This window comes from Haliaeetus albicilla, chromosome 18, assembly GCF_947461875.1.
Source record: "Haliaeetus albicilla chromosome 18, bHalAlb1.1, whole genome shotgun sequence".
Lineage (NCBI taxonomy): Eukaryota > Metazoa > Chordata > Aves > Accipitriformes > Accipitridae > Haliaeetus > Haliaeetus albicilla.
In genome coordinates, this window is record NC_091500.1 from 2948073 (window position 1) to 2961483 (window position 13411).

The following is a 13411-nucleotide window of genomic DNA, read 5'->3' on the forward strand; positions in this document are numbered from 1 at the left end:
TGCTTTAGAAAATGTGGGGCTCCCTTATGCCCTGTGTCATGTCCTCCAGTCTCTTCCAGACATCTCTGCTCTATGTATTTATTTGTTTTTGAAGACTATGAAGATCTTCGGTCAGATTTGGCTGACCAGCATAGACATGTCAGGTGCGATAAAGACTGAGATAAAGCCACCTAAATTTAGATGTTTCCATAGGCATGGAGAGTCTCAGCTACTATGATTGTCAGTAGAGATCTAGTTAACATGGTTGACTCACCCCAAATTAGGCACATATGTTTGGTCAGCTTTTGGGTGCCTAAACCTGGAAGCTTAGTTCCAGCTGCACCAATATATATTGTTAAAAGTTTTCGCTCCCATCCCAAGTTTGTCCATCCCTGAGACAGATTTTTAAGAGAAGGCACCTCTGAAAGGGCTTAATGCCTCTTTATGATAGAAAAAGTCTAAAAACTTGTCTAAAACTAATAATTTAACTTTTGATTAAAGTTAAGTAAAAAAACCCAAAACCCTACAATAGATTTAATGCCGTTAAGGATGACTTATGTATATATTCACCGTTCTATTTGCCTGTTCTATGTGCTACTGTTAAAGACCTATTTTTAATTAATAATTAGAAATGGATTCAAATTCCTGTCTGCCAGTGACATTTAATACATAAGCTTTGTGATATTCATAAAAAACTAACCTATGGTTTTTTGTGGGCTCAGGTAGATCATGCACTTCCTTCAAAGGTCAAAGAGCATTCAAAAATGCATTTAAGCAATGTTATATCTGAATGAATTAATAAATAACAAAGCATACAGGGAACTCTTCTTTCAAACCAAGACTTCATTCAGACATTCTAGTTCTGTAAAATATTTGAACTATCTTGAGAAGCCATGTGATGCATTTTATAACTATTGAATAATAATGCTAATAAAAACCAAAGAGAATATGACAGAGATAGAGCTTAGGGTGGTATACTATCACCGCTTCTTGAGGGCAGCCTGTCATTTCCACTAACGGACAAAAGGGAGACCTGGTAACTCTTCATGGCCCAAATCTGATAATGTTGGAGGCCTGCATAAAGTCCCTGGTGTACCATATGGGAATGTCTCTGTGAACAACTAAGGGGAAAATAACAGTTATTGACATACATGAAATACATGTGATATTTGTGCTTCTCCTTTACTGGAAAAAAAACCCCTAGCATATGGGCAAGCACAAGGTAAAGTTGGAAGCAGAAAAAAATGGTTGGCATTTTGCTGGATTGAACTTAAAATCTACCACTGCAGAGTTATGCATTCTGAAAGTTGCCCCTTTATTTCATATTGGATGTAAAGCAGGCTGCCAAAACTGTAGACACCAATGCCTAGGAAATGGGTTTAGTGAATGCAGAAGGGCGGGAGAGATTTATTCTAGATGGGAGAAGAAGGAGGTGAAGAATCTCCTGAGAGTGTTTCTCTTCTCAGCTTCTACTTCTTGGATGACTTTTCCCAGCAGATGCTAGGGTGGGCCATGCTAATTTAGTATGGTGTAACGATGGTATGTGAATCACAGAATCACAGAATGGCTTGGGTTGGGAGGGACCTTCAAAGGTCATCTAATCCAGCCCCTCTCCCCTGGGCAGGAACATCTTTCATTAGATCACATTGGTCAAAGCCCCATCCAAACTGACCTTGAACACCTCCAGGGATGGGGCATCTACAACTTCACTGGGCAACCTGTTCCAGTGTCTCACCAGCCTCACAGTAAAGAATTTTTTCCTAATATCTAATCTAAATCTACCCTCTTTCAGTTTAAAACCGTTACCCCTCGTCCTATCACTACATGCCCTGATAAAGAGTCCCTCCTCATCTTTCTTGTCGGCCCCCTTTAGGTACTGGCAGGCTGCTAGAAGGTCTTCCCGGAGCCTTCTCTTCTCCAGGCTGAACAACCCCAACTCTCTCAGCCTGTCCTCATAGCAGAGGTGTTCCATCCCTCTGATCATCTTTGTGTCCCTCCTCTGGACCCGCTCCAACAGGTCCATGTCTCTCCTGTGCTGAGGACCCCAGAGCTGGACGCAGGACTCCCGGTGGGGTCTCACCCGATGGGAGCAGAGGGGCAGAATCCCCTCCCTCGACCTGCTGGTCCTGCTGCTTTTGATACGGTTGGCTTTCTGGGCTGCGAGCGCACATTGCTGCGTCATGCTGAGCTTCTCGTTTTAAGTTCTAAGTATATGTGCAAGTCAGAATTGATAGAGAAAGCTAGTATTTGCTGTGTTGATCCCAAAGCAAATGGGGAAGACCAAAACTATAGCTTCCTCCTTGACATTGAAAACCAGGTATATTGAAAGCTTTGTAAATGTTTTGGTCTATTGACAGTATAAAAGCTTTCTTTAATATGTACAAGCTCATTAATGTATTGTAACCTTCTGAAGAAACTTTTATATTTCATTTATCCTTCCTGCACCCCAGCACCTTGAAAATCATCAAGAACTCTCAATCCACAGCACTGTAACTAACTTCTTTTCTATTAACATTTTTCTCCTTTAATCATATGCTATAAAGAGTTTTACTTTCCCTTGGCAACTTTTAAGCTGTATAGATGTAATCATTACAGTGAGTGATGACATCAAGCCAGGGTGACATGGTGCAATTGATTTTTACTAAATAATTATATGATGAGCTGGAAGAAAGAGTTTTATTAGTCTTAACTCAGCAAGGATTGATTGGGGAAAAGAAAATGACCAATCAGTATATCAGCTTTCTGCGGTTATAAGAAAATAAGTGACAGCTGCAGAAAAGTCTATAAATCACAGAAAAAATTATGATAAAAATAAGAGCTATGAACTGCCCTTTAAAATTTCACTGGGTGGCACAGAAGAGTCTAACAGACCTTAGTCATTTATCTCCATTATGCTTGGGATCCTATGAGAATAGTAAGGCTGACGAATGATGCCATTACATTTTTTTATTATTTTTAAATGGAGAGAAGATAAGGATTGTTGTATAAGTATTACTTTCAAGTCATTGGAGGGTTGAGTCTTCAAAAGAAATCCCTGATTTAGATAATAAAGTAAATAAAGTATATTTTGCTTTAGCCTTCTGTAGGTAATATATTAAAAAATCACCATTTTTAAACAAATCTGCTTGTTTGCAATTAAGTCTCAATTTCTAAAGCAAAAAAAAAAAGAAAATATAGTACTAGGAAATATGTGTTTTTATTAATGCTGTGGATATTCCTATTTCTTATTGACCTCAAGTTACTCTGGAGTTAGACAGGAAGGACAATGACCTACCTAAGATGCATCTCAGCATCTCAACAGAAACTCAAAACTGTAGCGTAACAGCAGTGTAACTGCTTGAAAGGGGCAACTCTTTCCCCCAGCCTAGAAGACACCGTAGTTTTGACAAGGTATAGAAAATATGAAGGAAAAAGCATTGACCAGCTGAATGGAAGCAGGGATGATTTCATATATTCTAGTCATTCAACTGAAAGGAGAGCTAGTATTTACTACTTTGATGCCAGAGAAGACCAAAACTAAGTCATTCCTACCCAGGTACATCAGAAGATATCAAAGTGTTGGTAAGAGAGCTTTTTAGAGCTATTTCTTTGACTGTTATCTACCTTTTGGCAAATAATAGTTTTTCTAGTGGCAGTGTGTTTGTATTGAATGGCACTCTCAACCTGGGAATCGTTCCTGTTGCAGGGTCTGGGAGAGCATCACAGCTCCCTGTTCTTTCCATCTACCATCCGATGGCCACAAATTTCTTTCATGTAAGTCAGAGCAAGCGCTTAGCTCTTGAGGGCATTTTTTTGATTAATTAGTGTTCTGGTGTCTGCTGGCACAGTGAGGAAATTTTATGTTCTCCAGAGTGGTCCAAGCTGAGAACCACTGAGGTGCTTTGGTCAGCCAAAGTGAAATTCCTAAATATGATCCATGCCCAAGATCTAAACACATTTAGAGCTCCAGATGCTGTCATCCTCACTGGTTCTCCAGAGACAAGAGCTTTCAAGGACTGGCCAGTGCTCACACAGGCTTTGGGCTTACATTCTTTGGCACCATGCAGCCATATCCAAAACCATGTATTTTTGTGTCTTGCCAGAGAGGTGCAAATTCTATGCTTTTCTCTCAGTTCTAAAATCAGCCTCTCTATCTAAACATCTCTTTGACAAGAGATTTTACAGCTGTTCTCAGCATAGCAGCTGATTTTCTTGGTCTCGGGCATCAACAGCAAGTGCCAGCCTTTTGACTCCAGAGTGTATTTGTTCCTGTTGCTGTCGAATGTGTTCCTGATCACCTGGTCAGGGAGATAGATATTTGCCTTTTTGCCAATTACTGGCTTGCACCATTGGTGTTAGTAAAGTACAGCCAGATGAAATGGGGTGATCTTGCAAACCCTGGGCTGGCCAAGGGGGTTCTAGTGTCAGAGTCCTGGAGGACCTGATGTGAAGCTCAAGGACTTGTCTCTGCTCTGAACCTTCTTACGCCAGGTACAAATCAGGTAAAACACCGAGGCTTTGGCTTCCTCTGTATCACGGCAGGGACATTGGGTAGCCCTTGAAACTCTGTCTGGTTGTCTCTAGTTATAGAGATTCTGATCAACACTGGGAACAAGTCCTCTGGGTGTGCTTTGTGACAAAGTGGACCAGGTCCGATGCTGCATGTAAGATGATGTTCTGTTTTCAGACTTTAAGACGTCTTGCAGAAGAACAGTTGTAGGCAATCAGCATTTCCCTGCCAGGAAGATCCAGCCGCTCTAAAGATGTGCAGCTGATGTTCTGTAGGAATTATTCCTTCTTCCAGTAGCGAAGATTTAGACAAACCTGATTCACTGGTTTGATCTGGAATTAAAGCAAAATCACGTGTATCAATTATTTAATAAATAATTTTCACATTCTTATCTGAAACCTAATGTGTACAACTGTGGTGTTATGTTAACAGAGAGAGACAGAATGTCATGATAGACGAAATAAGAAAGACATTTCAGAAATGGAAGGAAAGTTAACTACAGATGATATTGTGGAATTTTTGGATAGCCAAGCAGAGATCATTTTTGGTTTAGCAGACTTTCTTTCAGACAAAGACAAGATTGTTAAGCTCAATCATCCTACCACAGTTGTTTAGTAAATTGAATTTCTTGCCTTGTTTGCTACTCATTGAGTTAGTGAATCTCAACAAGTAAGATTTGCCAGAGGGTTTTAAAAAATCAGTGATGGACCCTTGAGAAATAAGTTTGTACATGTGAGGTACATTACAAATAATAACAGCAACAGTGGCAATTGATTATGTCTGTACACATGGAATTTATTTTGTTTTATTATCGCGTAGTCTTCGTGGCTTAGATAATAGCTACTTATTATGGGATATTTAGGTACAAATTAATTTAAGTAACAAGTAAAAATAAATGACATTTTGGCTTAGATGATTGATCACATTAATGCTACACTTTGGAGTAAAACTTACAATACCTGTTCAGTCTTCTTCATAGCTAGTAGATGGTTTAACACTGCAAGCCAACGCTTGAGTTCTAGGAGGGGCTGTTATTATCGCACAGTCTGACCTCTTCCTTAACTTAATCATTTCATCACTGGCTTTATACAGCTCTTTGGGCTTTGGTATATCTTTGGGGAAAATGGATATCCTTGATGTGAAGCCCTCAGGAAAGGGGTGTGGCTTTAAGTGCATTGTTCCAGTGAGAAATGCTCTTCGCTATTTAAACATTGCCTTATTTCCAATCTGGATTTTGTATACTTCGGCTTTCAATTGCTCTACCTAGTTAAGCGACTTTGGCAAGATTAAAGAGCCTTATTGCTCAGGTTATTTCTCTCTATACGTATTTTTAAATCAGAGTCAGTTTTCCTCTTAACCTTCTCTTCAATAAATTAATTAAGCTGACCGCTTCCCTATTACTATGGAACAGTGGTGGCACGTGCATGTATTAAATAATCTTGTTTATCTTCTTACTCAGAGTACCGTGCACGTGAGCTCATGCTAAACTCGTACACTTGAAATGCATGCTAGAAACTAGCATACTATATAGTGATCCTCCATTTATAGAGATTTTTGTAATCTACTCCCTGGTCAGTTGTTAAGTAATTTGTTAAGCAATAAATAGATTTGTAGAATGCTAATGCTTGAGCTCAAACATCAATCAGCATTAACATATCCTGGCAAAACTAATGCTTTACTGGGCTGTATTCATTTTATGCCTAACTATTCAGTAGCACTGGCTTTACAAGAGCTCCTTACCACCCTAAAATAACTTGCAAAGAAATGAGCAAAATATTCTCTGCCTTGCAGACCACAGTATTAAGTATTGATGAAGAACGTAGTTGTTGTTCTTATGTGTAATAATGTAACATTTTATCAATTAAAAAGTAACCCAAAGCATCAGAAAACTCCATAACATTTTTCAGAATCACATTCTGTCATGTATACTGTTGGTCACTGAATGGAATTTTTGTCCAAATGCAGCTTTTAAAATATTTCTGCATCTTTTAGTTCATAAATATTTCAGCCATATTTCATTTGTTTATTGTACTATCCTTTAAACCATTTTTCTGTTTCCTTGGAAAGTACCAGAGGGATAAAAGTTACCATGTTTTAATGAGTAGTATTATGTTGATAGCATCTTCCCCCCCACCAGTATCACAGGCTCTTTCTCTACCCTCTGCCCTTTGCTAGGGGGGTATCAGGACATACAGGGTTTTTTTCCAGTTCATCCCCATAGTCGTGAGAGTTGATGGTAATCTTCAAAGGGGCTTCTGTAGTCTGGTGGCAGTCAAAAGACAAATCCTGATGATTTCCAGTTTTTCTTGGGTTGCAGGCATTTGGGAGGGGTCTGCTTCTTTGAGGCTGCTTTAGAAAATCCAGCTTTTTCACTCACCCAAGCTCATATACACCACCAGACAAACTCAAAATTTATACATTTTATTACAGCAAAGCAAAAAGTTGTGTCCTTGAATACAACATTGGGAACAAGGTATAAAAGACAGAAACCACAAAACTGCAATTGCAGTTGCAAAACTGCACCTCCAGATCACTCTTAATGCTAAAGCTCCTCTCTAAGGCTGTTGTTTGACTTTATGGAATGATCCACAGCAAAGCTGGCTTGCAGTATTGCTGCCTGAGGGAATGGGAACGGGTAGCGATGAGAAGCAGCAATGCCTCTGGCCAGCGTGGCTTTACTAGCGCTGCATAATGCCAAACCATATCTGGGTGAATCACCTAAGGGGATAGTAACCTTCTCTCTGCTTTGGCCCATTATTTTATAGTTTCGTAGGCAGAATCCATCTCATATTTTGGAAATTTGTACAGGAGCAACTTCATACAACCAGTCTTTTGAAGGCATTACATAGATCGGCATTAAAGGGGCTAATCCTTGTACCAAAATTACTCATTTATGGTATAATTTCAAGGAGTTACTAAGTATGTATAAGCAGGGTTTTGTTTTCACAATGTTACATATAAACAGTATTATATACTTTCGCCATCCGTATTACCCACATGTAGGTTGCAAATAGAATTTAGTAGATATTAGATATATACTGTTGTTTTCTACTTCTCCCAAACTCAAAAAAAATTGTGAAAGTGTTGCTGTTCCTACACATTACTCACTCTACAGCAGTACTAATGCAGCCAGACTTTCTCCAAACCTTCTCCTTAGCATACTTCTCTATCAGAGTCCTCTTTGCAGCTCAGATGTGAGAGTTTCATAAGAGTCATTCCTTCTCTCCGTAACTAGCGGTGATGATGGTAGGAACTGATAACTTCAGAGTTAATTCAACAATACGTGCATACAAGTCTTTTAGCAAGATCATTGCTTTATGAATAGAAGAGAATAGCTAGTTATCTCCAAGGGTATTTTGAACCTTTCTCCCACTAAGATGTACTCCTCCAGCACAAGAAAATTTTTAAGCACTTGGTAAAATCAAGGGGGTTTTTTTGTAACTATTTGCATGGTTCAAAATAAATATTTTAAGAGTACCTTGATTACAGTAACTACAGCTTGATTATTTAAGGTTTTACATCTGTATTTGACTACTGTGTGATTTACCAAAATGTAAAATGCTCACATTTCATTTGCATGTCATTTAAAAGTAGATGTCAGAGCTGAAACTTTTCAGGACTGTTTAACCAAAGAAAGACTTGGACTTCCTAAAAATACCTACTGAGTATGCACATAAGAGACCAGGCTAATCCAGGTGTATGGAATGTCCTAAATTTAGGTCTGTTGAACTTGTGCCTGCAGCCCCGTCAAGTAGGGAGGATGATCCTCATGGTGTGCTGCTGTGTTTTCTCTCTCCCCAGGAATGCGACAAGGTAATGACTTTGGCACACAGTATCGCTCGGCCATCTACACGTTTTCTCAGGAACAGATGGAAGCTGCCTTGAGATCTAAGGAAGAATATCAAAAGGTAACATTGGGCAGGGCGTGGAATTGCTTCACATACGAGTGGAGGTCAAAGACATCACCAGTTAGCGCAAAATCACTTCTCATGTTGTACATTGTCTCTGTGTTGCTATTGGAGCTCCTCATTTCAGTACTGAACTTGCATCATATTTGCTTTAAATTCCAACTTTTGTGAAGTGGGGGTTTTTTTGTATGTGAGTCACTTTATAACTATGGAGAAAGAAAAATAGTTACTTGTGCAGAGATAGTTTTAATCTCTTCTAGAGATTTTTTTGTGTGTGTGCACCAGAGTGAAAGTCTGTGGTCTTAAAGGTATTCAGGCGTATCTGGACCCCATACTTTGAAGGGTGTAGCCAAAATCTCAGACCTAGGAGTTCTTGAACACTGGGGGAAAGTCCTGATCAATATTTGAGCTTGGTAACTCAGGATCACCCACCTGCTGCTTGTAAGATGCTTCTAATCAAGCCATTCCATGAATGTCTTTGATTAAATGTGACAGCCTGTGACTTAGTAAGACTATTTGTTTTGACACTAGGGTTTGTGTGAGAGAAGATCGACCATTTCCCTTTCTATACCCAGTCCTGTTTTTCAGTGAAGATGGATTCTGTCTCTCGCCTGCCACATAAGCTATTATTTAACTAAAGGAAGAGGGATTACTGTCCTATAGTGTTGCTGCATTGTAATTGCTGTCTGATCTGCCTAGTGGTCTTGTCAATGCAAGCTCTGGATTCTATAGCAGAGATATATATAAATTCTTATGACTTACACAAAATAAACTACTTACCTATGACATCAGGGCAATAGACAGAGTAACTATCAAGTAGTGCTAAAAGAATACCAACTTTCATGCATTCACTTATATACTATGGCTTCACTAAAGTGTTATGTTGAAGAATCAGGGCTTTTGGTCAATATCTAATGTTAAAGGTAAAGAACTGCGTTTTGAAAAGTGAGGGTGCATCAGTCAGAGGCATGTACCAAGGTCCAAAAAGGAGGTGCATGTGCTGAAGTCTTGTGTGGCAGTTTGGTTTCCATAAATGTGTGTGTGGCATTGGTGGTCTGAGCTATGTGTGCACTTGTAGGGCTGGTTTGTACATGCAGTTGGCGTTATTTTGCATGCAAAGAGATGCTCGGAACTGCAAGTAACTAATTTGCAAGTCGTTCCTAGCAGTGTGATAACTGTGCATGTAAATTAAGTGTTCAATGACATATATTTTCTCATGAGTAGCTGAACACATGGGGATAAGTCAGTCTTGCAGGTGTTTATCTTTGTTAACAGAGTAGTTTCTGAAGGTTCGGTATTCATATTTATCATGCAGAACTTCCTTCTACTCATTGTTTACCTTAGATCCATTGCTTTTCCAAATTGGTTTTGATCCTTTTTGTTAGCATCTGCTGACCAATATCACACTGTAAATCTTACAGCTTTCAGTTTGCTTTCCCAACTCTATTATTCTCTGCTGTTATTTGTCATTAAATTAATACTGACTTGAAAGCAAAATTACGATGTAGGAGATTGCAATATGATATTACAGAGATTTCCATCATCAAATATGTCATGGTTTAACCCCAGCCAGCAACTAAGCACTACATAGCTGCTTGCTCACTCCCCCCCAGTGGGATGGGGGAGAGAATCAGAAGGGTAAAAGCAAGAAAACTCATGGGTTGAGATAAGAACGGTTTATTAATTGAAATAGAATAAAATAATAATAATAACAATAATGAAAATAACAGAAAGAGAGAGAAATAAAGCCCAAGAAAAACAAGTGATGCGAATGAAAAACAATTGCTCACCACGAACCCACCAATGCCCAGCCTGTTCCCAAGCAGCGTCCCCCCGGCCAGCTTTCCCCTCAGTTTATATGCTGGGCATGACATCCTATGGTCTGGAATCTCCCTTGGGTCAGTCGGGGTCAGCTGTCCCAGCCGTGTCCCCTCCCAACTCCTTGTGCCCCCCCAGCCTGCTCGCTGGCAGGGCAGGGTGAGAAGCTGAAAAGTCCTTGACTTAGTGTAAGCGCTGCTGAGCAACAACTAAAACCATCAGTGTGTTATCAACATTCTTCTCATCCTAAATCCAAACCACAGTACTATACCAGCTACTAGGAAGAAAACTAGCTCTATCCCAGCCAAAACCAGGACAAAATAGATTTTCTTAATGGCACGATTTAAAATTTACCTACTTTGAAGTCTGTCACCATTTGAAAAGTGTGTATAATTAGTACATTTGTATAATTAGGCAGAACTCTGTAAGTGATCACATGTAGAGTTTGTTTTTGCACTGAATTAGGGGGAAGGAAGGCACTGTGGTTGCCAACTAAGGAAGCACAGCAAATATGTACTGAAATTCCTAGAGGATATGTGGTTTCTTTGTATTATTAACAACAATATCTACAATATTATCTTCTGTGGTATTGCAGTAGCAATAGAATGGTTGTATGGGAAACATACTGAGCAAACAATATGTCCAGGAATCCCTTTCCATATTAAATGTTTTGCATTACATTATTTTAATGTAAATATAATACAGCCACTTTCCTTATTATTGCAGTAATTTAAAATAAATACCAGGCTCTTCTGCCAGTGACACATGCATATCTGTGCACCTGATAATGACAGATAAAAACATGTGGGGATGGCATAACACTTGATTTTTCCATGATAAGCAGTTGTGCATACACCAAATGGAGAAAGGCCTAACATATACTAGAAGTAAAATTAGAGTTTTTCGGCGCTGCAGGTGAATAAAAACAAAATGTAGTTTGTTTGTTCACCGAATAATTGCATATGCTGTTAGATGTCTTTTTGAGCTGAGGACCTGGAAGAGAGCTAAGAAAGGCCTCCAAACATAAAATTATGCTCTTGCTAGATAAGTTTTTTTCTTAAAGACAGGTAGGGTTGTTAAGTTAAAGGAAACATTTTTGTTCGCTGAGGATAGAAACCGTCCAACCCCAAGGTTTATATCTTAAATTCCTGCCTCCAAGACAGGCGAGCCTGAAGCGCTAGCTCCTCTCTAGAAGTCAGATAGCTGTGTTCATCTCTGGCTACATTTAGCAAGCAGTATGGGCTGAGAGGAGCGGATCTGCAGAACAAAACCGTTTGTACCGAGGACCCCGAACACACTATGTGCATGTCAAGAGGGTTTGCTCTTCAGTAGCCGTGGTTTGGTGCTCCGAACCACATGCCACGCTAGCAGGTGGAAGTCAGTGGTGCATTTCTGGTTTAGCTCCATCAAAAGGAATTGGGTTCATCCATCCCAAGACCACTCTGTGGTGTGAACCAAAGCATGATAAGTGGCAACGATCAGGAGATTTATTACAAAAGCACACTTCTGCTCCAAACTGAAACACTAATGTAGCTTACACCTTTAGGGTAGTGCTATGCTTGAGTGGAGAAATACTGTGGTTAAGTGCACCACGTCCCTAGCTCCTATCAGCCTACGAGTGAGAATCATAATGCTCATTGAGCCCAAGTATCCTGCAGGGTTACATCTATTTTAAGTTGTGAAACTTGTTGCTGATTCATGCAGCTGTTTTAACAGCTGAGAAATGGCAATACAGCAATGAATATGCATCGAGCCATGCATCTTTAGTTGTTGATGAAGCTGAATGCATACAGTCAGAGTCGGCTAGTGGTAATATATATTATAATACAATAGTGCTGCTGGTAAATTGTAACACAATGTAAGTGTAATCAGAAAAACAAAAAAATGAGGGCCAGGGCTTGGTGAAAGTACTGTGAATGAGCTGTTCCATCAGTTTTGCCTGAAGCTGAAGTTTTTTAATACAGTTGAACCTGAGGTTACTCAATTTTCAAGACAGTTGCTAGGCTGGATTTGGTTTTCAAATGAATTATCTAGGCAATAATCCAAATATTGAAATCTGAGTGGGAAGAAGTTTGTATTTATGTTTTCTGAATCAGAGGCCTGCATTTGTTTTGTCGAGCACTAACACTAGGTTTTCAGGCTCCAAGAATATACTGAGTCCCTCCCCACCATGTTTGGCTTATATTAAAGTCGCATCCCCAAAATGCCAACATCTCTGCATCCTCACTTGGGACAGCACTGACAATGAACATGATGCACAGAGAGCAAAACACAGGTCTATTACTTTATTAGAAAAGCAAATATTTGGCAGGAGCAGATCCTTCCACAAAGCAACTAAAGGGCCTCTCCACGAATAATTATGAATGAATTGAGTCTTGAGCTCTTGACGGAGGTGTTGGATGACGTGAGCAGGTAATAAGCTCCTGATTTGTTATAGCCAAGAGAAGTTGGTGGGGAGAGTTGCTGTCATTTGTTCTTACAGTTGTAAAGTGGAGAGAGTAATAAGGGCTTAAAGAGACAGGAGTATAGAAATGTTGAGATTTTATGAAGACATTAAAAATGTGGCCTCTACTAAAGTCCAGAGAACTGGAATGGAGTGGGTTTTTGCTGAACATATAGGAAATGTAGATGAAGCACAGAAGTAACTTTTTTTCTGTTTAGAAATGGATGGAGCTTTGCTAGAAGCAACATACTTTTTTTTTTTTTATGATTTGGACTGTAAGGCTATAATCTTGGAAAGTTTCTCTGCAGGAGTAGATTGTGATGCTGATAGAAATCCTCTCTGAAATCTAAACCAGCTGGTCAACAGATTGAGAAAACGAATCAAATAAAACAATAACTGCACCAAAGCCAGAATTACAAAGAAAAAAAAAAAGAAAGAAGCAATGGTAATGGTTTGCTTTGGGGCCTGCAAATATGTTTAAGAAGTTCAAAAAGTAATGTAAGTAGAGGTGAAGAGATTAAATTTAAAAATTAAAATTTAGTATAAATATAAAAAATACAGGCCATTGAAACTAACCCGTTGCCCAATCTATTAGTCTGGAAAACAGTCTCTTTGTGGAAATGTCAGGAACTATAAAACCATAGGTGGGTATAGACTTTCTGGAGATCTTGAAGCGAACAGTATATGATGCTCAGAGGAGAAACTGGGTCCCACTGCAGTCATAGCAAATACGTTTCTGTGAAGGTATGAAGAAGATGCTCAGTTAAATGACTG

The 13411-nt window shown here is 39.3% G+C and overlaps 1 protein-coding gene across 2 annotated transcripts in view; it reads left to right on the forward strand.

Annotated features, from left to right (window-relative positions):
- MSRA (methionine sulfoxide reductase A) overlaps positions 1-13411 on the forward strand; it is a 285500-nt gene that overhangs the window by 183318 nt on the left and 88771 nt on the right. For both annotated transcript variants that reach the window (XM_069805545.1, XM_069805546.1), the window contains exon 5: positions 8270-8376. In XM_069805545.1, coding sequence (XP_069661646.1) covers positions 8270-8376 — 107 coding nt within the window. The remainder of the gene's footprint in view (positions 1-8269; positions 8377-13411) is intronic.